This window comes from Hoplias malabaricus, chromosome 1 (assembly GCF_029633855.1).
Source record: "Hoplias malabaricus isolate fHopMal1 chromosome 1, fHopMal1.hap1, whole genome shotgun sequence".
Classification (NCBI taxonomy): Eukaryota; Metazoa; Chordata; class Actinopteri; order Characiformes; family Erythrinidae; genus Hoplias; species Hoplias malabaricus.
In genome coordinates, this window is record NC_089800.1 from 47779840 (window position 1) to 47806632 (window position 26793).

A 26793-nucleotide genomic window follows, 5' to 3' on the forward strand; every position below is an offset into this window, starting at 1 on the left:
TAACTAAGCAGAAGAGCTTGATCAGCTGGAGACTTCGCTCAATGCCAGGCTCAACTGACAGACTGAGGAAGTCATTTGTCCCCAGGGCTATTGAGCTGTTCAACGCTTCTCTCAAGGGGAGAGGAGCGATGGACTTCTCTGCATAGTCTGTCTGCCCATCCACCACCACCTCCTCCATATTTGTATATGTGTACCTAACTGGACAATAGAAAAGTCAACCACGGGACAAGTCAACCAACTCATCTACCTCTTGTGTACTCTAATCTGATAACTACAATAGTAGTTCTATACTTAATACAGGAACATTGTACTGTACTGCCTTGCACTATTTATTTTACTATATTTATTTCTAATTCTGATACTGCACTGATATTGCACATTCCATACCCTTTGCACTATCCACACTTTTTAAACTCTTAAACTTAAACTTTTAAAATATATAATGCACTCAAGAGATCATCTTCAGCTGCTCACAGTATCACAGATCCTTTGATGGTTGATCATTCTTAGCACACTATGTGCTAACTTCTTGGTATTGGATTTCTTGTTATTTGATACATGACTCAGCCTACACAGTGTATTGAAGTACTTTGTCGATTTTGATATTTGCTTTAGGGTTTTTTTTTTTTTAATTAGTCCATTGCTGTTAGTGATTGTTGTATGTGATGTCTGTAAGCTACTGAGACCTTGAATTTCCCCTGGGGATCAATAAAGTATCTATCTATCTATCTAGATTTACCATAAATATTGCACTGTTTTAAATCCCTCCTCGTCACTGGTTAACTCGTTTTTGTTCTTCAAGTAATATATATTTATATATAATATATAATGTTTGATATCTCTATCTGAACTGCCTAAACAACACGGGCCTGTTAAGAAGTGTTAAAACAGATTTGGTTTGAATTTTTGGGTCGCTGTTTCCTCGCACTCTCCACGAGATGGCGGTGACGGGCCTCTCACTCTCCGCCGGAGAAGAAGAACAGGAGCGCACGATTCACAGCGGCGAGGCCCCGCTCCCTTCCCCTCGACACTTCAACTAGGAGAGTCCATCATCCGGGCCTCGGCGGGGGTGGGGTAGAGAGAATGGAGTGATTATGATACCACTTATTGTATTTACGTTTGTTTTTATTAATGACATTTAATTAATTTGTATTACAAATTACTATACCATTTTAATGAGCAGATATATATAAATGGTTAATTTTTGTACATTAAGTTAATATAGGTATACCCCAAGTCTTGGTTGAACCCAAATTAAGGGAGTAAGGGAAAGTAATCGAGTGTGTGTGTTTTATTTTGGATTGGAGCAGGACCTGTGTTTAAAACTGCGTACCGCCATATCACATAACGCTACGGGGATACGCTTTTCTGTTTTTTTATGACTCTTAACGGTGTTTGTGATTGAACGCCCCAAAGACTGAGAGACTTTCACATTTGGCATGAGCTCAAGAGTTTCCTTTAGTAATGTTTTTATATCGCTGTCTGAACCTTTTTTTATTACAAGTTGAGAATCCTATTTTGATGTTTTAATGAGTTGCAAAGTTCTAAATTTACTCTGAACGGAAACATTTGCAGATGCAAAGTGTCTCAGAAAGAAATTGCCCTGGACTAACATCAGAATCAACTTTCGCTCCAGCGTTGGGACTAAACTTCTGGATTAAAACGGGGGTTACATATTTTGTCAGTTTGAAGGACTGAAGTAGGTTTAACGGTTGGTTTGTTGTTGTTTTCATTGTCGTCATGGCGGAAGGATTAAACTCCGCTTCGTTCTCTCGAGTTAAAAAAACAAACTACAGCAACAACTCGAACACCGCCGCCGTGCGAAGGACGAGCCGCCAGAGCTGCAAGAGGGACACTCACAGCCGAGTACGAGCTTTTATTCCCATTTCGGTCTTTAAACAGTGGTCTGTGTCTGTTTATGTGAAGTTTGAAGTTCATCTCAGACTGAAATCCAACTTTCAGTTCCACCTTAAATCCGAAGAAGCGGCTTGTCACTGTCTCTGATCCAACGCCACTGTAGCACCTTTAAAAAGCTGGTTACTCTTCTTTCGAGTTATCTGAACTAGTGATACTCAAATTCACGAAATATCAATGTGTCCCGCGCTCTGTGATCTATTACTAAAAACTGTTTCACCCAAAATATTATGTTCCCCTTCGGTAATCGTTTAAACACGTCAACAGTTTTCTCATTATCAGAATGTCACATTTAGAATAATTTCCAGGGTGAAATATCCCTTCACCCTCAGCCAGTCAGAGCTCGGGATGCTGAACCTTTTGGAAGCACTGCCTTTAACCCATAGACAACTGGGTAAAAAAACGTAGTGCAATTTACCACCTAGATTTTAAAATTGAAACTTTTTTTTTTAAACAACACAACTCCTGAACCTTCATAAACAGACCTCATACCCAGTGTTTAGGAATGTTTAATACAATTAAAGTCCATCCCTTTTATTATCAGAGACATGGCACCATCAGTCTCTCACCTTATTCCATTCTTCTTGGCAAATGTTTATAATAATAAATACAAATTAAAAAACTATACAGAGAATGGCCTGTACACGTGACATAGGCTGTATAACATTTCTGCGATGAATATTTTATTGCTTAACATAAATAGACTACTAAATGAGAAGTGGTGGTTTGTCTGAGTTCTGTAAGGACCCTTTCTTTTTCCTCTTATGTGTGTTGTGCCCTAATGCAAAAGGAATTTCCCTCAGCTTATTTGCAGTTGGGCAGATTTGAGTTTGGGCTGCAGTGCCCCTCCTGCCAAACAGTCACAAAATCATCCCAGATTGAGTCTTTTGTAAGTCTCTTCTGTTTTGCCTGGGGATGATGTGTTGTAAGCTCAATAACATCTTGTTTCTGCATTGGGTTTATGTGGATTAGTTATTTATTTTTATTATAAACAGACAAGCTTGTTCTTCATTATCTTTAAAAGCAAACTACGATGTGCCATTTTAGTTTTATCTTTTTAATGTGTTAGAAACAGTGATTTGAGTGGTCAATAATAACAGATGTCTATATGGTAGAGAATGATGAAGAGCCTCATCCAACTAGTGGTGCTCTATTTCAAGTACCAATGTTCATTTATATTGTAGCCATTTGCTATTTGGTTGTGTCTAGTTGGATAAACTAAAAGAGGTGTGTGGGGAACCCCTGGATTCAAAACCTTTTGGTTGGAAACTTAGGCCCTTATTTATTTCAAATGAATGGAAGCTAATTGCAGAGAAATAGATGTGTCCAAAAGTGTGTGGACACACAGTCACAGAGTATTGTTCATCAAATATTTTTTCTAAAATAAAGGCTATTTATATCTTTATTCCTCCTTTACTGTAGTAACAGCTTTTGTTCTTTTGGCAAGACGTCATATGAGATGATAGAGGGTTTGATAGTAGTCATGTAATCATTTTAGAAATCTGGTACTGATTTTGGATGATTAGCACTTAATCTTATACACCAAAATAGTGTTGCCCTTTCACCCCAGAACACACTGAACCAATACATTGATGCTTCATATATCTCTAATCTTAGGACTGAGCTTTATAGCCCAAATGTATATCATCTTATTTGTCCTGGCAGTTTCACAGTATATCACGGTGTTCTATTTAAGCATTTATTTATTTTCAGGGAATTACTGGGACCTTTTATAGGTTTGATGCTTATTCCTGTGTCAAGAATACATAGAACAGAAAAAACATTTGAATTTCATCTTGTGAATAATGAAGGCTTTGCATACTATAGGGAGTGCCTGGCCACACACATTGTCAGTATATGAAGGAACTTGTGTGAATGAAACAACTGCAGAATTTAAACAGTGGTTATTGTTCAAACTGTTATATCATGTACAACACTTTAAACAAACACACACGTTGACCATGTTTTCCTCAGTCCTGATTATCAAGACATGTTTTTGTCACTGCAGGTTGTTCTGGAGAAAGTCTTAGGTATCACCTCCTCCAGCAGCAGTGGCTTGGCTTGTGACCCCAACACGGGATCGGTTGCATATCCTGCAGGGTGAGCTTATGCTACCGTGGTTTTAAATGTGTGCTATTTACATTTAAATAATAGAATAAACATCTATTTTTGAGTAACCAAAATCATTCTGTTGCAGATGTGTAATTGTTATCCTCAATCCAAAGAAAAATAAACAAAGTCACATCTTCAATACCTCAAGGTACGTGAGCTTGGAAACTTTAGAAGTGAAGTTCTTTTAAAGCCAGACTGTTTATTGCTTTTGCTCTTTTGCAAATGACAAATGAAACAAGATCACCTCAGGTTTGCTCTGTATTTATTACACAGAAAAACTTTCAGTGCCTTGGCATTCTCCCACAATGGAAAATATTTGGTGACTGGTGAGGTAAGTGGCTGGAAATACAAGAAACAAAGTCATCGTAAAACCTTTTGTTCACTGCTTTTGATAAGTCAACTGGAGTTCAAGACTTGTTCAAGACATGTCTTGCTTGTGTAGATGCTTTTTCACATTTGGCACATTTGTTTGATGTTAGAGGTTTAGGACTGCGTCTGAAGTCCCATTAGCTTGACCCATAGAATGTAAGATGTTAACATTAAACAACATTTTCTTTTAGTGCTGGTGATGACCTGGATATGTGTTACAGTAATGTGTGTAATTTTTAGTGTGATGTATTACCTTTGTTGTATAACTTTTATATGTATATTATTCATTTAATTGCATATTAATTCCATATCATTAATTAGAAAACACACATTTTGTTGGTATTGAATGTCGGTGCTTGTGCTGGAATTTCTGTCTGCTGCTTGTGGAAAAGTAGCAACTCAAAGTTATACAGTTTATGTTTTCATAACTGAACGCTGGCTTGTTTATATAAAGGCAAACTGAATCAGCTGTTAATTAAAAGCATCAGCTGTTCAGAAGCATAATGCCCTGTGTCTTGCTCAAAGGCAAGGATTTAAGTTCTTATTCCTATGGGCTTTAGATCATCATAGAGAATTAATGTAATGATTTGTTAGGTTTCCTGCAGCTGAAAAATTAAATTAACAAATAGAACTGCAGTTAACATGTGTTACGACGTTTAACGACATTGTACGTGACCCAGATTTAAATACTCAAGCTGAAATGAATTCTTGTCTGTTTGCGAGTAAAGACTAGAAATTTAAGATAAAGAGCCGGTTGTGTGAAATTGTAAGGTGTAGATGAACAGAGTATTAATCAAAGAACATATAAATAACTAGAAAAGTTCGGTGTTGACCAGAGGTGTGACATTTTGTCTTATTTGATCAGAATCTCTCCCTGGATTTGTCCAAGAGTGGGTAATACTGCTTCTTGAAGTTAACTTGTCTGAGCAGATTAGGTTTGCTGTATTGCCATGATGTGAAATTTTAAAGGGCCATTATTACTCATTTTACTTAAAAACAGTCTGTGTTTCCATTTGCGTGTTGTCATCAATGAGTGTTTGCTTTACGTCTTTGTCCTTTTGTGTTTCTTTGTAGAGTGGGCACATGCCATGTGTGAGAGTGTGGGATGTGATAGAGCGTACACAAGTGGCGGAAGTTCAATGTCACAAGTATGGAGTGGCCTGTGTTGCTTTTTCTATCAACAGCAGCTATATTGTGTCTGTAGGATTCCAGCATGACAGAACTGTCAGTGTGTGGGAATGGAAGGTGAGTTCACAGATACAATGATGCATTAGTAGTAGTAGGAAAGTATATTTCCTTCCTTTTTTTTGATAAAATATATATCTTTTTAAAAATGTGTCTACATTTGGGTGTGGCATGGTGGCGCAACAGGTTGTGGTTTAAGCCCCTCCTTGGGGTTTGAGGAGATTGGTGTGTTCCCCCTGTGTCTTCATGGGCTTCCTCCGACAGTCCAAAAATCCATGTTGATAGGTGGATTGGATTATGTGTGAGTGACTATGTGATGACCAGGGATGGACTGGTGCCCAAAACAACCCAGAAAAAAATTAAGCCGTTTTGAATGAATAAATGCATATATTTGTTTATGTTTTGTTTATACTATGTATCCATATGAATTCTGGAAGAAGTTTTCTTTTCTATTATTTCCATTTGCAGAGAGGTACTGTTATTGCATCAAACAAAGTGTCTAGCCGAGTGCTGGCTGTCTCTTTCTCAGAGGACAACAGCTACTTTGTTACTGCAGGAAACAGACATGTAAAATTCTGGTACTTGGACGCATCTAAGGAAAAACGGGTAAGACTGAAAAGTCCCGAAAGGCTTGAAACTAAGGTTAAATTTGCCGCTTAAGTTAGATTATTTAATCATTAGGTCTTTGTGTTATTTTAACTGATTTAAATTAATGTTGACTGCTCAGTAATTGACTGTAGGCCCTTGAACTGAGTCTGTCCTCCACTTGTGAGAAAGGACAACATAGAGAGTGAAAAATGCAGCAGATGGCAGATAATGAAATGATGCAATGTTGTTTTGACTGCTATAGCACAGAGTTGGCTTCTAAATCCCATTCCAATGATGAACTATATATATATTTGAGAATATACATGTACAAACCATTTGTTGTTTTGCTATTTGAATTGTGACATTTGTATTGCTTTGCTTTTTCAGGTTAACAGCACAGTGCCCTTGATTGGGCGATCAGGGTTGCTAGGAGAACATCAAAATAGTGAATTCTGTGACTTGGCATGTGGCCGTGGCTCCATGGCGAGCAGCACCTATTGTATCACCCACACAGGTCTGCTGTGCCAGTTCAACAGCAACAGACAGTTGGATTTATGGGTTGACCTCAAAGTAAGTAAAATTGTTCACAAAGTGATCAGCCATTTCCTTTAATAGCTTGCTTTAGAACCAACCACAAATAACACAAGGTTTTTTAAACCTTTCACTTTAAAACATTCACTTTAGCCTTTCTTTTTGTTCCCCCGAGTTCATAGCCATCCAGCATTGGCCTGAGGAGTGCTTTGCATTAGAATGTTACAGATCACTGAAGAGGAACATCTGAGATTGATGATTGCAATTATATAAAAACAGTGACAGTCGTGTGCTCATTTGCATATTGAAACAAATTTTGATTTTCATCACATTTGCTGCTTTTGTGTCTATAGTTCTTTTTGTCAGATGTTTCTATGGTGTACTGAGGTGCAATTATAAACATTTAATATGTTGTTAAATTTGCATTAATTGATCACAATAACTTTTTTTTCCACTCACTTTTTAAAGATTGCAAACAAGTTATTAATGGGATTAAGATTTGTGGAGTTTCCTGGTCATGGAATCTTTTGTTCACCAAGCCACTTATCACATTTGACTTTTGACATGCTGCTCCATCGTGCAGGAAAAAGCACTGTTCATCATCATATTGCTTCTGGATCATTGGGAGAATTTACCCTTGGAGGATATTTTGACAACATTCTTTATTCATGGCAGTGTTCTTAGGCCAGATTGTGAGTGGGTCACTCCCCTGGATGAGAAGCAACCCCACACATGATTGGTCTCAGGATGCATAGCCCAGGACTCATGATTCACTCACTTTTTCTTCTTTGGACAGTCATTTTTCCAATTGTCCCAAACAGTCTGAAGGTGTCCCACTCATCTGCAGTATTTTCTGCAGAATATCTGTCCTTGATTGTTTTTCTTGGTGAGACTACTTTGCTGCCCCTTTTGACGCCAGGCCATCGTCCAAAAACCTTCGCCTCACTTCATGCAGAGGCATTCACACCTGCCTGAGGACATTTCTGAGCTAGCTTTTCACCAGTGATGACCCAGTACAAAAGCTGAATCCTCTTTAGGGAATGGCTCTGGCACTTGCTGGACTTTCTTGGGCATCCTGAAGTCTTCTTTACAGCAAGTGAACCGCTTCTCTTGATATACTTGATGATCCAGTAGATTGTTGATTTAGGTGCAGTCTTACAATAAGCAATGTCCTGAACGTGATTCCTTGGATGTAACCATGTTTAACAGAAGAAGATGTTTATTTCAAGCATTATAAGGGTGTTTTTTCCTCACCATTTGCCACCACTCTGGTTGCATGTTTGTGTCAATAAGTGTATATTAAAAAAAAAAAACTCAGTTACATGGTCCGTTAAGCTAGGCTTTCTCTCTTTCTGCTCAGAGATGAGAATATTCCTCTATTCCTGCTCCAAATGTGGGTAATATTGACTTATTTGTGTTGTTTCAGATCACTTAATGTTAATTGTCTTCAATTTTGGAAAATTATGCATTACAGAAAGTGCTACAAAGGTAAACATCTCGAGTTACAAATGAGTTTCTGCAGTAATTCCAACAGTGAATAACAACTTACAAACAAGTTTTTCAGCCACATACAAACAACAGTTGTGTCCCCCTCAAACACATAATTTCACCTAAGAAGATGCAGAGCTTCTGAATGTAAACAAACCAGAGAACAGCATTTCACTGCAATCATAAACATCCCCTGTAACACTTTTTCCTGAATTAACAACAAGATAACTACAATTGTTAGCAGGTCATATTGTGGCATAGGTGAAATTCTGTGGAAATGGGTTTTTTGTGATTACTTTCATTTTAATGGAAAGCAGTGACTTTGCAATTCATTGCAATTGATTTTATCTCTCTTCATAACAGTCTAGAGTTAATGCAGATTGCCACCATAATAACTGAAGCAGCAATTTTGTGAAAATCAAAATTTGTAAGTCTAATATTTAGCCATTACTGTACATTTTAATGCTGAGAATGTTATTTTTAGATAAGCATGTTGTTTATTACAGTGAAGCAAATTAGTAATGATTAAAATTTAATATTGTTTGTTGTATTGCCATTTATTGCAATCTTAGATTCTAGTTGTTCAAGGGTTTGTTTATATTTCCACATTTGAAACTGCAGTGTAGCGTGTACCCCTGAAAATTCTCTAAAACATCTCTGCAGTTTTGATTTTTTATTATGTATTAAGTTTTATTGTGTATTTTTTGCAGACGTCTTCAGCACATTGTCTATCAGTGAGTGAAGCTTTTGTTTTCTGTGGCTGTGCTGATGGCATAGTACGAGTATTTAGCCCACAAAATCTGCAGTATGTCACCAGTCTGCACCGGCCCCACTGTCTAGGAGTGGATGTCTCTCAGGGCATGCGAGCTGGGTAAGAGTTTTAAATCAAATGGATGGATCTAAAACAATGACTGTTCAGTCTGATCTGCAGTGAGACAGTCTGGCTAAATGTTTTCATTCCTGTCAAGCTGGAGCATGCCAGATTCTTCTCGTTTAATCAGCTAAGCCCTCACATTTTTTTGACTCGTTATGTTGTTGTCCTAGAAATGTTCACGTTTTGTGATATTTACCCATGCAGCCCAATAAACAGTGCACTATCTGAATACATGTCCTAAATTATGCTGTCTAATTCTAGAAAAACTAACTGGTGTTTGCCTGTGAGGCTGTGCTTTATCGTATTGTCCTCAAGAACAACAGTATAATTTTTAAAATGATTAAAACAAATAATCCATGTCCTGATAATTGCAATATTCTCACTTGTTTACGTAATGACATCATGTAGTTACGCATACACTGGCATGCATTCATTATGTGAGTCATTTAGACACAGCAGCAAGTTTGGTGGAATGTGGTTCTCTAGTGGAAGAGTTTGTTCCGAAAAGGGGAGTGAGTGGTGTGGTGGGGGTTTGGTTACAAAAAGTCAGATGTACATCAAACGACTGTAATGTGTAAGATATGCAAGAAGCCTGTAACAACAAAAGTACAAAACACAACTATCTGTTTCACCATCTGAAGCACAGAGTTGAGGAAAGACAAAAATGCTGCAAGAAGAGCGCAACAGCTCTAACCCAGTCAGACAGACTACATTGTCTAAGCAAATAATCTATTTTGTGTTTGTTGTTTACTGTGAAGATTTAAGGGTATTTTTTTATAGTTTTGTATTATTTTGCTGTTTGTAAGCGTGCCCTAAATTTTCTGCACCTTAGTTTTGTGGTAAATGTATTAATTATATTAATATGCATATAGTACATAATATAAAATGAATATAGTGTTTTTATTTTATACCAAATCAGATTCTTGATAAATTGTTTTAAAATGTTGATATTATTGATGTCATGCTGTTGTATATCTAGAAAGGTTTGAACTGTTGCTGCTTTTTTCCCCTCTCTTCCCTATGTTAATTTCATTCTGATTTACATTTATTTATTTATTTATTTTATAGGCATCTGTTCACAACACTGCCTGATGCTGAATATCCAGATACCCTGGCCCTCACCCATGACTTTGTTACAGGCCATTTGACCTGTGTATATAACGACCACAGTGTGTATGTGTGGGACGTGCATGACATCTACAATGTGGGGAAGGTCTACTCAGCCCTCTATCACAGCAGCTGTGTCTGGAGTGTTGAGGTACGTTTAAGAATACCTGTATATTTTTGTCTAATATTGTTATTATGAGGGTGGCGCAGTGTCGCAGTCACACAGCTCCAGGGACCTGGAGGTTGTGGGTTCTAGTCTCACTCCGGGTGACTGTCTGTGAGGATTTTGGTGTGTTCTCCCCTTGTCCTCGTGGGTTTCCTCCGGGTGCTCTGGTTTCCTCCCACAGTCCAAAAACACGTTAGTAGGTGGATTGGCGAATCATGTGAGAGTAAATGTGTGTCTGTGTGTGTGTGTTGCCCTGTGAAGGACTGGCGCCCCCTCCAGGGTGTGTTCTTGCATAGCACCCAGTGTTTCCGGGTAGGCTCCGGACCCACCGTGACCCTGAACTGGATAAGCGCTTACAGATAATGAATGAATGGTTATTATTATTCTTGCACTTTTTGAATGCATTATGGGGTTCCTGTCTTAAAGGGCAGATTTTTAAAACATTTGTTTATAACAGCAAGCTTAAATACTTTGTAACTTTAGGTTACATAAATAGTTTTCTGTGTTGTATTCAAAAGTTTAGTGATTTTCTTTTTAATTAACACAGTTATTATTAAATGGTGAAAATTGTAAAGAAAATAAATTCATAGTTGAATGTATACTAATTGTCAATGTAACCTTAGCACATGGCCACTGGAGCTAAAAACAGTTGTTTTAGAAAGATGGGTTTTTGAGCAGTTGTTTAATACTTCCAGCATTTGTATTGTATTGTGCATTTTATAGTTGCAGGGGTGTTTCAAGCAACTTTTTGATGTACATACTCTCTTAAGACTTATCCAGAGTTGCAGGATTCAGAAGCAGCAGCAGCAGTTCTCCCTGGTTCCTTCTTGACCTGTTCGTCTGATAACACCATCCGCCTTTGGAACAGTGATTTTCAACCGAGCCACAACCAAAACAGTGACCTACATCGCAACCTCTACAGTCAGGTAACTGAATTTTTGTAAGGTGTAGCATTTTACATAAAAAGGCCCTTTGAGCAAACAAACATTCTACTACGCTATAGGGAGAAATGCGATGTTACTGTGTTTATATATATATATATATATATATATATATATATATATAAAACATATTTTTTTAATTACATAAAAGGACTTGGTGAAAATTTTGTATGTGGATGAGGACACTCACCACCTCAAGGCTTTGGCTGAAAGAGAAGGAAGTCTGGATGGCAAATTTGGGATTCGAGTGCTGGAAACCAGTCCAGATGGCAAGCACCTGGCTGCTGGAGATCGTAGTGGGAACCTGCGGTGAGAGACACATGGACCAACACACACACACATGCACACATGCACAAATATGCATTTGTTTTTATGTCAGTCCTAGTTACATTGTGTGCCAAATACTTGGATGATCTCATTCAGTCATGCTGCCCTATGTGCTTTATTTAGGTAATATTGGGACCTAGTTAAACTTTGTAAATACTTTTCCCAAATATGGGCATGATGTGTAGTAGTAGACGGAGCAGAAGGCTTAACAGACTACAAAACTTGCTCCCATTATTTCTGCATTTGTCACTCATTTGCTATTAAGTTTTCTTTATTTTTACATTTCTTTCTGTCATTCTTTCTCTTTAGGATTTTTGGACTTCAGTTTATGGATGAGCTCCTGAAGATCGAGGCTCATGACTCTGAAGTCCTTTGTCTAGCCTTTTCACCCATTGAGACTGGTATGGGGTTATTTCATTTAGATCACAGAAGTGAAATTGCTGGATAAATTACATTATTTAGAATATTGAAGATAATGTAATTTGCTGGCCAAGTTTAATCTGTACCTCAGGCTCTCACTTTCTGAAACATTTTTGAGACACATTTAGGTGTGGCAAATACCACAGGCAACACTATATAATGTTAACTTGATATTTGAAACACGCCACTGTCTGGATTCTGTCTGAAAGAAGGATTAAGCCCTGTTTCTCACTGACCTTTTAACAACTTTAACGTATAACTGCAATTATAAGAATCATTTAACAGGTTAAAATAATGCAGTATTTACATTACAATATTTCATTACATATTTCAATACTTTAACAGGTTCAGATTATGCTGTCATTTGTTTTCCTCTACACCTTGTAAACTTCCTCTACACATTAATACACAGATGTTTAATTGGCCGTGCAGCAGAGTAGCTGCAAACGGTCAACATTTAAATTTTATTCTAATTTAAAACTTAACAGAATGTTGCAAATGGTAGTTGCTTTATTAAAATATTGTATCTGCTGCTCTCTGTTTTTGTGGAGTCATTTTTTTTCTCTCCTCTCTCTCCCAGGTTTGCATCTGTTGGCCTCAGCAGGTCGTGATCGGCTCATACATATTTTCAACATGGATAATAACTACAGTCTTGTACAGACTGTTTATGACCATTCAGCGTCTGTCACTGCCATGAAGTTTACAGGTCAGCGAGGAAATGTTATTAAAAGCTGATTATTCATTCTTAATTTCTTTTCAATATCCAGCCAATTGTATGTTGCTTGCTCACAGTATTCTTATATTGTTTTAGGTGTGGGTTCAAAGGTATGCATGGTAAGCTGTGGTGCAGACAAGAGCATCTATTTTCGCTCAGCTGAAAAGGTCAGTGAACAAACCCTACTCTAGTGAAACACTGAATTATGATAAATAGATAAAACTTTATTGTCCATTAAATTTACGGGCAATCTCGCACACAGGCATACATTTTTCTTGGCTAGTGGTACATTAAGTCTCCTGCTCGATGGCAGAAGCTGGAATGATTGAAGTGGGTGGGTCGGGTTATTGTAGACCTGAATTGCATTTTTAGTTTTGTATCAGATGTATACATTTTGTAATGATAATTGTCTGCCTGTACTTAACTGAGATGTTTCTGTAGCCAAGATAAAACTGAGAATACTCTCAAAAAGTCAACCTGTAAACTATGATCAGAGTATGTCTGCTGGTACTAAAACCTGCCTCTGATTTGCCTTTGCTCTCCTCTGTAAGGATGATCCGCAATTATCTGTTATGGTTTTATTTCTACCTGTTAATTAGTTTATTTTTGCTGTTGCTGGTTGTCATATTGGTGTTTGTGTTGCAGTCTTCTGAGGGCCTTACATTCTCAAGGTCACATCACGTGGTGGAGAAGAGTACATTGTATGACATGGACCTCGATGCCATAAGCACACATGCGGCTATTGCTTGCCAAGACCGCAACATCAGGTAATCTCTTTAAAATCCAGATGTTTACATGTAATTTATGCAAATGAAACAAAAAAACACACCACATATGGTTTTCTCTCCAGTAGAGTCTAAAATTGATATGCTTATTTAAAAAAAAAAAAAAAAAGTCTGAGTTTGGTCATATTGCCAGCTGAGAAGTTTGACAAACCCTCACTTGACCAGACCCAGCTCATCATATGGAGCAGGGTGATGTTTCTTGGGGTGTGCTTGTACACTTAATATCTAGTAAATCTGTGTATTTTTAAATTCTTATAATTCTCAAACTGGCCTGTTAGAATTTCAGAATCATTCATTTATTCATTCATACATTCATTCACTGTCTGTGAGGGCTTATCTACTTCAGAAGCCTTCCTGAGCCTATCCAAAATCACTGGGGGCAAGGCAGGAACACACTCTGGAGGAGGTGCCAATCAGTTGCATCACACATTCACACTCACACCTATGAACACTTTTAGAATAGTTCATTCACCTAACAGTTTTTGGACCGTGGGAGGAAAGAGGAGCACCCAGAACAAATGAGAACAAAATAAATGCCTCACAGACAGAGACAGACACAGAGCGGGGCAGTCGTGCCACAATGCTGCCCACATTTCAGAATCATCATAGTTTAATATACATTCAAACTGATTAAATATTGCATGTTAATATATTTTTAAATACCTAGATTTTAGATGTGATAATATTCAGTATTTTTATGTCCTATTGGTCTTTTTTTCAGGGTGTACAATGTGAAAAGTGGCAAGATCAAAAAGTGCTTTAAGGGTTCAGCAACTGATGATGGCACCCTGCTGAAGGTGAGTATATTCATGCGTCTGTGTGGGTATTTATTTATGTGGGGAATTTGGTGCAGGTGACTTTAAAGTAGTAGTATTCCAGCGGAGTTCATTAAACAAACCTTTTGCATATCTTGTTTTGGGTACCCGGACTATCATACTTGCTGATGTGTAACCTAAAGTTTTGTTTTATTTTGCTACCGTATGCTGAGTCCTCAACAATAAGTTTGTTAGGCCAAAAGATCTCACGGCAAACAATAATCAGTCTTCACAAATTGTAATTTATATTGTAGAACAAGAACACACAAATGAAATACAGTAACACACCACCACCACATTCAGTGTCACTGTCAGTGTGTTGTGCTGGTATGAGTGGATCAATACTAGTAGCCTACCAATAGCAAGGTAGCTTATGAATGTATATAGTTAAACCCTTAGACTTTTGGTTATTCTTATTGTTCATTATTTATAAATATAATATACTTCTATTCATTCTCTCTTTTCTTTTTTTCCTGGCCTCAGGTTCAGCTGGATCCTTCTGGGATGTTCTTAGCAACCAGCTGCTCAGATAAAAGCATCTGTATTTTTGATTACGAGTCTGGGGAGTGTGTGGCAACTTTATTTGGACACTCTGGTAATTTTTTGTTGTACCTTAATCACCCTTCAAAATGATTGTTTATCAAAAGTTTTTCTCATTTTTGCTTACCTGCTTGTTCTGTGTTCCATAGAAATTGTTACTGGTATGAAGTTCAGTCCAGACTGCAGACACCTCATCACTGTGTGTGGTGACAGGTATATCCCTCTTTTTCTCCCTTGTTCTTTTTCCTTTCTCTCACTTCCTTTCTAGCTGCCAGTGTCAAGTGAGGAAGTTGTGCTTGTTATTTTTCCATTCTGTACAGTAACATTCCGAACTTGGTGTATCCCAGTTTGGAACTTTGTTGCAACAAAATGCACGACTTGCATAATGTGTCAGTGCGGTAGGAGACTGAAAATACATTAGAAGAGCAAAGTTTAAAGCCCCATTTAAAATTAGTCTCAGGGCTTTTATTTTGTTTTCCTGCTGTTATTTGTTACTTCTTTTTGAGTAAAAGTCATAATTAACACATTTTGGTTATCATTTTGAGCTTTTTAATAAAATAATGAAATTTTTTAAATTCTAAGAATGGTACTCATATTTCATGTGGTTGTATTATTATTATTTTCTCTCTTTTTCTCTCTCTCTCTCTCTCTCTCTCTCCCCCCCCTTTTTTTTCCCTTTGTGTGTGTGCTAGCTGTGTATTTGTTTGGAGGCTGTGCTCTCAGATGACAAATTCCATGAGGAAGAGACTGGCAGAGAAGAGATGGAAAGCAGGGCAGAGGAACTTGAGCAGAATCACCTGTAAAGAGCAACCCATCAGGTACAAATCTCCCACAGTGATTGAAGAATGCATGCTTCTTGTAGAAGTTCAACCTAAGACTAACCTTAGATTTAAGACCAGTATTCAGTTCTTGGTTAAACCTAAGCTTTTATTCATAATTTGATGTTCTATAGCTCTACAGGGGAAATGTAAGCAAAATGTGAAACTTTACAGACATTTTTTTTTTCATGTAAATTGGAAAACTTATTACGTTTATACGAATTACGTTTATATTTTCTTCTTCATCCTCTTCACATTCTTCTCATTTTGCCTGTTTGTCTTGTTTTGTCTGTTAATATTCACACTGTTTATATGATGCTGACACTGTTGCAGCTTTAATGAATGAAGGACAAATATTTTTATCCCCTTATGCCACAATCATAAAAATCCACTAGTTACACCCAATCATATTGGGTAACATACAGTCCTCTTGGCAGCACCATAGCAATCAAATTGGTCCATAGCAACACCCTAAAAACCACCTGAAAAACCCTAGAAACCACCTAAAATATATTTGCAATATTTTTACAGGGGCAGTCTTTATTGATTTGGACTGTGGGTTTACAAAACTAATTCACAAGTCATCTTAGGCAAAGATTTGAAGCGTTCACTGTCTATGCACCATGAGCTGAAAGTTCAGTAGAGGTCCATGTGTTTTGTCTTGTACTCATTTAGAAGGGAGACTTACATCACTGTACCATGTGGTGGGCTTGCCCTGACAAAGGAGGGAGAAGCAGAAAATACAGTGGAGGAAATCCCTCAGACCCCAGCCAGAACAGATACTTCTATAGGTGAGTGAAGGAAATAAAATTGCTCTGAGATTGTCGTAGTAAATTCTTTTAGTGTAGGTTTAATGTTTTAACTGAAGAAGTTAACAGGAAAATTAATGATTAACTGAAGAACACTTTCACAATTGAGGACATAACATTTTTTTCCAGTCTGTAGTGCATGTGCATAAAAAATACTTCACTTGGAAGACTCCTCTGGCTTTATAAACATGTCAAATAAGATCTTTTCAAATCAGATTTGAGTCACTTTCATATGTGATCCTTAATTGGAGACACATCCAATATGTGGGCCTTGTGACAATTAACATGATTGGTCAGATCACATTTAATTTGTCTCTTTACATACATGCTTAGTGCTGTTGTCATCAGCCAACAACGGCAGTCACATGCAGGCTTTATCTCAAAAGCCTCCATGCTTAATTAGTGCACTGTGTGAGTGAAGGAATTATAGCTTCTGCAGCAAAATAATGCGCTGAATGTTAGAAGAAGAGCCATGCAGATGATGGCTGAATGTAAATGGATTTTTGTTAAACATATTGCATAGTACTTTTTGATATATTATGTTTTGCATAGGGCTTCTTGACCCATTTGGGACAAAACCACCATCAGTGTGTGCATGCATGTTGTTTTTCATGGACTGAATAATTCACATTACAAAGAGATACAGACCATGTACATATATGAATGTCAAGCGCTAAGACGGAGGATTGTAAGGTGAAATTGTGTGTGTTTGTGGGCTTGTTTAGAGAGTCTGGATCTCATGATGCCACAGACCAATGGCCGGCTTCCCATGTGGGCCCGCAGATTGGTATGTAACTTTAACCTATTTTTAAAAAAGTGAGGGAATTTTGCCTAGCCAAAGCCTGATATGGTAATAGGCTTAAAGTGTAATAACCACTGTTGGCTGTTTCTCTGTGCTGTCTGTAGGGGGCAGGAGTCAGCAGCAGTGTGAATCCCTCTGGTGTAAATTCCACTCAGTACCAGCCACAGGGGCGCTGGGCTGTACACGCTGACCCTCTGGCTATCCGCTCAGTCCTGGAAAACAGGAGCCTCCAACTGCCCCTCTCTCACACTCCTAGCAGAGCAGAGGAGGAGGAGGAAGACTGTGATGAAGAAAAAGATGAACAAGAAGATGAGGACTTTCATCCTCAGAGTCTAGACAGTCTACTTGATGAAGAGGAAGAGGGTGATATAGAAGAGGAGGAGGATATTGAGACGGTTTGTAGAACTGAATTGTGAAAAGTAGACATTTTAAACATTGTAACTCTTTCATTTGATTTTAATCTTTTGCATCTTCCAGAAAGTATTTAATGTGTGAGATTGGAACACACAAGGTTTAAAGTTTTTTGAAAATAGGACATAAATATGACCTGATGGTTCTGTTTGCTCTAGGTGTCTGAACAGTTTAGCAGACTCAGCTCTTCAGAGAACAATGACTATATCCTCTACCCAGCCAACAGCACTGCTCTGTCCACTGCTGGAGAGGGGTGAGTCTCTTAAAACTTGTTATTTATTACCCTGTTAAGTAGTCTATGTACATAAATGGAGTTTAGATCTTTCTTAATATTACAAAATATTATGCCTTTATTGCTGTAGGGAGTTTGATGTGAAGGTTCTTTGTGAGGGTGTTGAGATTGATCCTGAAGAAGAAGAGCTGAGTCCAGACAGTGCTTGCTCTGCTGAGAGTGGACATGTTCACAGTGATCAGGCCCATGACCGTGAGTTACATGCACTGTTTTGATTAATATAATATTGCAGCAAGATGAATCATCAGAGATCATGCTTGTGTATTGGTGATGCTTGTGATACACGTTCAGCAGTTTATATAAATAGTGTGTTAGTGATACTGATGATTATTAAAGTTCCAAACCTACTTGAGGTGTTGTATTGTCTATTGTAGACGACACTGATTCACTCAGTCAGGCGAGCTCCATGGGTAGTTCTGGAGTAGAAGAAGAGGAGGATGATGAGCCTGCGACACTTCTACGTCAACACTTTGACACTCTAGCTGTGGCCACTAATGGTACGTTATGCTGTCTGTCTTCTCCTTACTGTTACTGTTTAAAATGTAAAGAGAAATTACTGTGAAGATATGGATGACTTTTTTATTTTTTTATTTTTTTAATAAAAACAGACATTACCAACAGTCATGTGGTTTTGTATTTACTAAGCTCATGTCAAACTTCCCTGTTTTTCCCATGTGGTAGTATAAGAATCAAAATTTAAAAGTGTGATTAGAGTTTTTAACCTGTTTAATTCAGCCACTGTGCTGATGAAAAGGAACAGAAAGCACAGCAAAGTACATATCTGCTGTGATGTCACCATTCTGTTAGTATTATTTATTCCCCCTCGTCTGTTTTCATGTAAAGCGCCCTTGATGTGAGAAAGGCACTATATTTAAATTAAACTACTACTATTACGTGTTCAGGTGGCTCAGTGGAGCAGGAGGTAGTGTCACAGTCACACAGCTCCAGGGACCTGGAGGTTGTGGGTTCTAGTCCCGCTCCGGGTGACTGTCTGTGAGGAGTTTGGTGTGTTCTCCCCATGTTTCTCCGGGTGCTCCGGTTTCCTCCCATGGTCCAAAAACACACGTTGGTAGGTGGATTGGCGACTCAAAAGAGTCCACAGGTGTGAGTGTGTGTGTCGCCCTGTGAAGGACTAGTGTCCTCTCCAGGGTGTGTTCCTGCCTTGTGCCCAGTGATTCCTGGTAGGCTCCAGAATTATTTTTGGAATTATTTATTTCTATTTATGTAATTTTTTTTATTTTATCTTACATGAAATATTACTACAGGTGTGTTTGCTCACTGCCTTGGATGGGTGAAATACTTAAGTCAAACTTGATTGTGCTTTTGTGCAATGACCATAAAACATGATTTCAAATTTCACATTTTTACTTTCTTGGCATATTGTCTGTGACTAAAACAAGATTTTTTGTAATTTTCTCATAGAAAAGTTCAACACAGATCTGCGCAATTTACAGCCCACCAATGAGAGCAACTTCCTCAACCCTCGGCTAAGCCTCTCTGCACGTTTCCTCTCGCGCTTTCAGAGCCGAATGCGGTCAGTCCACAACACATAAACACGCATGTAAATATATCAGCTGTTTATCACTGAATGCGGTCATTTTTTTTTAGTCATGTCACAAATGCAAATAATATAGGAAGTTATAGAAAGTTAAAAAAAAAAAAAAAAAAAAAAAAAAAAAAAGCCCAAGCAGCATTCAAATATTGTGTCAAATATATGTAAGTTCAAAGGATGTGTTAATTGGATTTGGATTATTGCAGTGTAGGATTGTATAATAAGTTACATTTTGGTCTTCTTACTCCAGCGGTACAGGTGCAGGAAGTGCTTCTGCCTACCGGCCTGGAGCTTGCCTGCCCAGTATCCCAGACGAGTCCATCATTAACTCTGCACACCTGGAGAAAATAGAGGTATTGCAGATATACAGTATCAAAGCTGATAAATGTCACTTACATTTGAATTGCCCTTTTTAAAAGTAACTTATTCTTAAGGAATGAGGGTTTAGCAGATGTTTATAAAACATGTTTTCGTTTTCAAATTCTGTCGTGTGTTCAATAAGAAAAATAGCTTACTATAAGACAGCTTGAATAATTCAACAGGCACTATGCCACATAACTCTTTACAGAATAAGAAATAGGCCTTCTCATGAAGCCATTTTGTCTTTATCCTGTTTGACCACCATTCTATGCTTCATTCTTAGGTTTGTGACACAAGAACTGATCAGAAGAAAAGCCAGAAGTCCTGTAAGTTTAATTCATAAAACTGTTTATAAGGTGAGGGCGGCACGGTGGCGCAGCAGGTAGTGTCGCAGTCACACAGCTCCAGGGACCTGGAGGTTGTGGGTTCCATTCCCGCTCCGGGTGACTGTCTGTGAGGAGTCCCCGTGTCCGCGTGGGTTTCCTCCGGGTGCTTCGGTTTCCTCCCACAGTCCAAAAACACACGTTCGTATGTGGATTGGTGACTCAAAAGTGTCCGTAGGTATGTGTGTGTCTGTGTTGCCCTGTGAATGACTAGCGCCCCCTCCAGGGTGTATTCCTGCCTTGTGCCCAATGATTCTAGGTAGGCTCTGGACCCACCGCGGCCCTGAACTGGATAAGCGGTTACAGATAATGAATGAATGTTTATAAGGTTCCAGAATGCACTTTAAATGCAAAATGTGGACTATTTGGTATTATTTTTCTGGATGTGTAGAATGTTTATGGTTAGGGTTGAAACTGAGCTACTATGCTTAAAATGAGTTTGTTTGTTTTTTTAATTCTGCTGCATATTCATAGCGTTGCATTATACTGCATTTGCACGGCTTCTGCATTTGTAATTGCTTTTTGCAGTCATCAACAGTATCAGCAGATATAAACATGGAAAAATATTGGATAACTTCATGAAATTTAAAATTTCGATGTTTCATTCTCCTTATAAAGTACTAAATATTTTAGAATTTTAAGTGGAAGTCTGTACAATGTGGGATTTTTTTCACCCTAAGTCAATTAATACAGTAGTATTCCTGAGAAAGGAGGGGATAAAGTATAAACTGCGTGTGCGTGTTTTGTGACCATCCCTTCAAAGTCATATATTCATTCTAAAAACAGTCTTGGAGGCCATGTCTCACCTCTTTGCGCATTTGTCACATGCTTGTTCTCTAAAAGAGGATCTAGCACCTTTTGTTGGTAACCAGAGCAACATCACATTCCTAATTGTGGTTCAGGACAAAATTGAGATGGCAAACTCAGGCTTTATCTGCTGGTTTACATTGTCAAAAGAAAGAAGCTCAGACTATAAAAGAAGTGAGCTTGTAAACCAACACAGGGCTCAGCAGATCCTTGTTAAAACCAGGATTAACATTAGCATGAATTTTGTAACTTTGCAAGAACTCCATGAATTGAAAGGATTCAGAAGTGAAGCTAAGTTGGCTTTCTTGCTGAAAAGGTGAGATTTTTTTTTTTTTGTGACTATCTACTAAAGTAGGCAGACAGGCTGTCATCGCTCTGGATTTTGTTAGCTATAACAATGTTGCCTGTGTTAGTATAGTACAGTTGTGATGCAAATTATTTGGTTAGCTTGCTAATGCTTGTGGGGTGTTAACAAAATCATAGCTAGTCACTATTCTCAGACATTTTAAGCACATTTGTTTTGTAAACACAACTTATAAGACTAGCTAAATTGCTACTTGAGTTAGTGGATGCATTTTATAGCCACTGGACACAGGCTAGCCAGTTGTAAATAATTATTTTTAGTTTGCTTTTGGTGAAAGATGTAACTGATTAATTATTTCTACTACTTTATGAAAAAGTAGATTACTTCCTCACCAATAAAGCCACATATACTCTCTGCTCCACTCGTGTAAACAAATGGAGCAGAATCGGTAGGCGTTGTTTTTAAACACACACACTGTTTTTGCTGATGATAGCAAACAGTCTAAATAGCTAGTTTACCTGATCGATTATCTACTCATCAGATTCATCCACTCTGAAAGCATACTGCACCACAACAAAAGTTTAAAAAAAAATTGCATATGCTTTGTGCTACCAGAGAGGTCTCTAAATCCCTAAAATGTACTGTTATTTTATGTTTTTTAATGCTTGACTTTTGATTTAACTCACATTAGGGCTATGATCTCCTAAATTCTCATTCTTTAGCTACCAAGCCATGCTTCTCAGTTTCTGGCCCAAAATCTCACCTGAGTCTCCACTGCAAAAATGTTCTTAAAGGTGTGTTTATGTGTGTTTGGGTGTGTGGTGTGAACAAAATACTTAAATGTACTCCAAATAATTCACTGTGTGGAGACTTGATTTCACATGGGAGATTCTAAATTTTGGGTTTCAGGTGTTTTTTTCCTACCTGGTTTGAGGTCCGTTACCTGTCTTCTAAAATAAATGATATGATATATAATGTCGTCACTATCCAAAGAAAAATTCCAAATTAGTAATGGAAAAATGGAAAAATTTGCACAATGTGAAGGACAACTGCTGTGTTCAAATGATGTAGTAAACTAAAAATGGACAAAAATGGAAATGTTTTTCCTTGGACAGTGGCAATATATTGGTTTCTAAATTTGTTTTTGCATAAATATCTGAATAGCAGAAATATCTACTCTTTCTCACTTTTTCACTGGACGCTTCAACTTTTTGTCTTTTTCAGACATTACAGAGAAAGTAGTGATTTCAGAAGCAAGTACTCAAAATTCTGTTAACAAAACAAGCTCATTTGACAACAAACCTGTCAACCTCTCCTTTAATAAAGCTATTGGTTCTTCTGTGCTGGATGCAAAATTCTCTAGCCAAAGCAACTTTGGGCCTATTAACAAAAGTAGCTTGATGGATGAGAACCTCAATGTGGAGGGGCCTCATTTTGGAAATGAAGTGGCCCAGACAGCTATGTTTTCTAACCAGGACCTCATTGTGAATCTGGAGACTAAGGAAAATCTTCAACTTCCACACACTCATTCCTCAGGTGTGCTTTCTCAGACGGAGAAGCCAGCTCATCCTGCTCTGGGTAATCACAGTGCTCGAGCTACACTCCATCTAGACCTGTCTACTACTCATTGTGCCAGCATGGTACCTGCTTCCCTTAAAAGTCTCAGGAGCAAAATGCATCATATCGACCCTCCCAGCAGACAGGCATTAGTGAGTCCAACAGAGATGCGGTCTCTAGGAAAGGACAGTCGGAGGCGGATCAGTAATATTGAGAAGAGTCTGTCACCGAAGTCCTCCAGCAGGCTCTCTTCTGGGCGTGTAACATCTGCAGTGAAAGACAGCCCACTAGTGGCCTCCAGGAAGCAGGTTGGAAATACACAGGCCCCATCCCAATGCAGCCCAGCGAAATCAGTCACATCGGAGGGAGTAAATGCTGGAGATTCAGGTAAATTAGAGGTTTGAGTCTATTGTCTGAAATTGAATTTTACAAATTAAAACGTTTTAGTTTATTTATTTTATTTTTTGCAGTCAGAGAGTTTCAGGTTCTGGGCTATATTTTTCTTTCAATGCAGAACCTTCTTTCAGAATGTTGTAAAGCCTGTGACTTGTGTAATATATTTCAACTGACATGGTCTTAGATATTACACTTCACATGAAACATGGGGCACATTCATATTGACAGGCTCACTTTAAATAACATTGGAAGTGAACTAAGCAATGTTTTTAAAATCTTAATTACCTTTAGTATTCCACATAGGCCTTGTTCTGTGTGTTATTGTCTCATGCCCAATAATTCCAGAGAGGCATTAACCCTATCTCGACATAGATCAGGATTAAGCTGTTACAGAAAATGGATGAATAAATATGAATGCCTTCAGTGTTTTACTCTTGTGTTCATCCACTTTTTTTTTAAATATAGAGGACATGACTCTGCAAACATGTAAAGAGATTGTAAATGAACTTCAACATACAATGAAGAAAGCAGCCGGCTTTTACAACAAAGTAAGTTTTAAACTTTTTTTTTTTTTTTAATCTGTTAATTGCTTTCATGATCAGTTTTGTTCTTAACATAGGCAGTGCCTAAAAGCAAATTACAGATTATCTTCTTTTCATTTTCAGTTTATGCATCTGAAAATATAGAGATGTACTTATTTTGTAATTGATTTTTTCTTTTTTCTTTTTTTTTTTTTTGTATTTGGGTCTGTTAACAGCTGTGGTAAATTTTTGGCATGAGTGACCAGAATGTGGTAGATCATTGGTTCCATATCAGCACAGATAATGGCCAGTCGTTCTCTATTCTGAAAGGGATGGGAATACTAAAGCGGTTTTAGTTGATGGGGTATGTTTTTTGTATAAATCAGTATTCTTTAAGAGCGTAGCATCAGCGTCCATTCTACTTAAGATTTTACATGTAGATTTTTGTTCGGTTTCTTCTGAACTACCAGGGCTTATATAAATCCATGTGAAACAGAACATATCATTGTTTGGGTCATGATGCAAAGCACAGGATATGTTTGTTTTTCTACTTCTGCTTGTGAATTTTTTTACACAAATGTTTGTAGTGTCTTATGACAGACCACAATGAATTTTAAGGAACCATTGACAACAAAAGGTTCTATGCCCTCCTACTTTCTTCCTCACATCACTGTTTTATTCCATGTTGGCACAGACATACAGCATTACAGACAAAGAGAAGTTCTTCTGCGCAAAGTTCAGTTTCTCCTAACTTTATTTTTCTAGGGAAAAAATCCTCAACAAAAAACCTAGATAATGAACAGTTTCAACAGTTTGTGCATTTAGCCTTAGACATTACTTAAAACGATGGGTATAACATCATCATTACTAAGCAGCTCTTGCTTCCTCATGACCTTTAAATAACATCATGATAACTCAGCGTAAATTGAGTTTAAATGTAGATCTTTGTTAAGAGTATGGCTGATTTTTTTCCATGTGCTCCTCCTGCTGAGGAATTGTCTGATTTAGCCAAATTTGGAAACTTGCATCACCACTGTGACAGAAGTAACCACAAGATAAGTGGAATGAACAAAATTTCCATCTTATTTTTTTTTCTGCCCACTTGTTGATTTCTTAACAATTTTTCTGTGCCTGGGTAAAAAAAGTTAATGATCATTTATGAAGTTATTAAGTTAATGAACATTTACACTGGAATGGATTTTATTTCTTCAATTCATGAACTATTGTATACATTATTTCGCTTCTCATTTTCTTCCTTGCCTTGAAGCTTCAGGCTCTTAGTGAGTTGTCTGAGCAGCAGGTGCAGATGAAAGGCATCCTGCAAGTGGCTTTTGCTGGGATTCTGCAGGAGTTGGACTCAATCTGCCCTCAGAACCCCTGCTCTTCTGCCCAACAAGGAAAACTGCAACCTCCTGAAGATTCTCCCAGCCGACAGCTGAGAGATGATCGTGCCATGGCTCTGCTCGAAAAATACTCAGAGATGCTCCTGTTACGCATGGCAGAAAAAGACTTCAGTTGAATTGATCACCAATGGCTTGAAACTCTTAAGACAATTATGTGTTCGTGAGTGTATGGCTGTTTTTAAAAAGACCTTTATGCCTTTTAAATGTTTCTTACCAACAGCAGGTGGGTTTGATGCCTTTTCTTTGGATTACAGCATTTCGTTACCAGTATTTAATTTCAAACATCCTTAAAGTTTCAACTGTAAATATTAATGAAGCCAAGTAACACTGCCACACATCAAATAATTTATTTCTGCACAGTGATTTATAAGTGCAAATATGTGTACCATTGGTTACTATTTAGAATACTGTAAATTGTTTTGCTTTTTTAATAAGTCCCCTTCTTTCATTGAGCTTAGCTGTTCAGAACAGAATTTTAGTTATATTAGAAAATGTTGCTTTTTCTTTTAAAGGAGGTTTTCTGTTTTAATAATTAATTTCATAAAGTGTTGTATTTCAAGTATTTGTGCTGAATGCTCATGGAGCGAATTTCTGATTACCTGTCACAAGTTTAGTTTTGCGTTTTGTTTTTTTTTTTTTTTTTTTTTTTATCTTGTTTTTCTCACTGTATTACTCAGTCACCACCACCTGGTTCAGCTTTCTTTCATCCTGAGGGCCAACTGTTTTCACACAAACTTTAATTTTCACATTGTCTCCCTAAAGCAGAGGATTTGCAGAAGTGTGTAAGTGACTCATGCTCATGCGTTGGCATTGTTCATTATCAGCTTAGAATTTGTATAAGAGCTTGTAAATACATTTTTACATTATTGTTTTTGTAATATTAAATAATTTTTAAAGCATATGTATTTTTGTAGTTGTGAAGTTATTTTACATGAGATTTAAAGTGCTGACACATCATTAGCCAGGTTCCCAAATTCAAATTAAGCTAAAACACAGGCTAAATTTTACTTTTATTGGTGAAACACAGCTATGATATAAAAATAGGTGGTATATTTTTGTGTAAACATTTATAGTGTGTCCTGTTTTGTAACATCCTTGAGTTACTTTTAACACATGCCATTTTTAATGAAAATATCGAAAGTAGTTCTATTATCTCTTTGAATTGCAATAAAAATATCACATGTAAATGGGATAAAATCAGGGGGAATGATTTTTGTGTTTAAGGGCTATTATATAATGGATGTCTACAGTGAATTCACACATTTTTGATCTGAAGTGAATGACATTTGTTCATAAGCATGTGCTTTTAAATGAACTGTTTTTTTTCCCAATCCATGCTTTTTAAAAAAACAAAACAAAAAAAAAACAGTCCCCTAATTTATTCTATATTATGCACATTTTTCTTGTAGGTTTCTGTATATTTAATTTCATGTTTTTTCTTCCTTTTTGTTTGGATGTTTTTGTGTGGGTGGAAGCCATGCTAAAGTGAACACTTCTAGAG

The 26793-nt window shown here is 37.5% G+C and overlaps 1 protein-coding gene across 2 annotated transcripts; it reads left to right on the forward strand.

Annotated features, from left to right (window-relative positions):
* Window positions 1-1345: 1345 nt before the first annotated feature.
* On the forward strand, window positions 1346-26186 carry wdr62 (WD repeat domain 62). 2 transcript variants are annotated; one of them, XM_066665267.1, is made up of 32 exons: window positions 1346-1866; window positions 3923-4014; window positions 4112-4174; window positions 4300-4357; window positions 5470-5640; window positions 6049-6186; window positions 6556-6738; window positions 8898-9058; window positions 10130-10319; window positions 11105-11260; window positions 11427-11584; window positions 11912-12003; window positions 12603-12728; window positions 12834-12904; window positions 13383-13504; window positions 14244-14319; window positions 14821-14932; window positions 15027-15090; window positions 15570-15695; window positions 16371-16486; window positions 17230-17291; window positions 17411-17701; window positions 17876-17970; window positions 18080-18201; window positions 18384-18506; window positions 19432-19543; window positions 19812-19914; window positions 20205-20247; window positions 22138-22209; window positions 22640-23359; window positions 23834-23916; window positions 25157-26186. In XM_066665267.1, exons 1-32 carry the CDS (start codon window positions 1741-1743, stop codon window positions 25406-25408), a joined length of 4479 nt encoding a protein of 1492 aa, XP_066521364.1. In that variant the 5' UTR covers window positions 1346-1740; the 3' UTR covers window positions 25409-26186. The 2 variants fall into 2 exon arrangements, with proteins under 2 accessions (XP_066521364.1, XP_066521372.1); XM_066665275.1 differs by lacking the exon at window positions 22138-22209.
* Window positions 26187-26793: the final 607 nt, after the last annotated feature.

Coding starts and splice junctions, on each gene's coding strand:
- wdr62 (XM_066665267.1), top strand. CDS start 1,741: ATGGCGGAAGGATTAAACTCCGCTTCGTTCTCTCGAGTTAAAAAAACA. Junction 1,867..3,922: donor AGAGGGACACTCACAGCCGA/GTACGAGCTTTT, acceptor TTGTCACTGCAG/GTTGTTCTGGAGAAAGTCTT. Junction 19,544..19,811: donor CGCTTTCAGAGCCGAATGCG/GTCAGTCCACAA, acceptor TTCTTACTCCAG/CGGTACAGGTGCAGGAAGTG.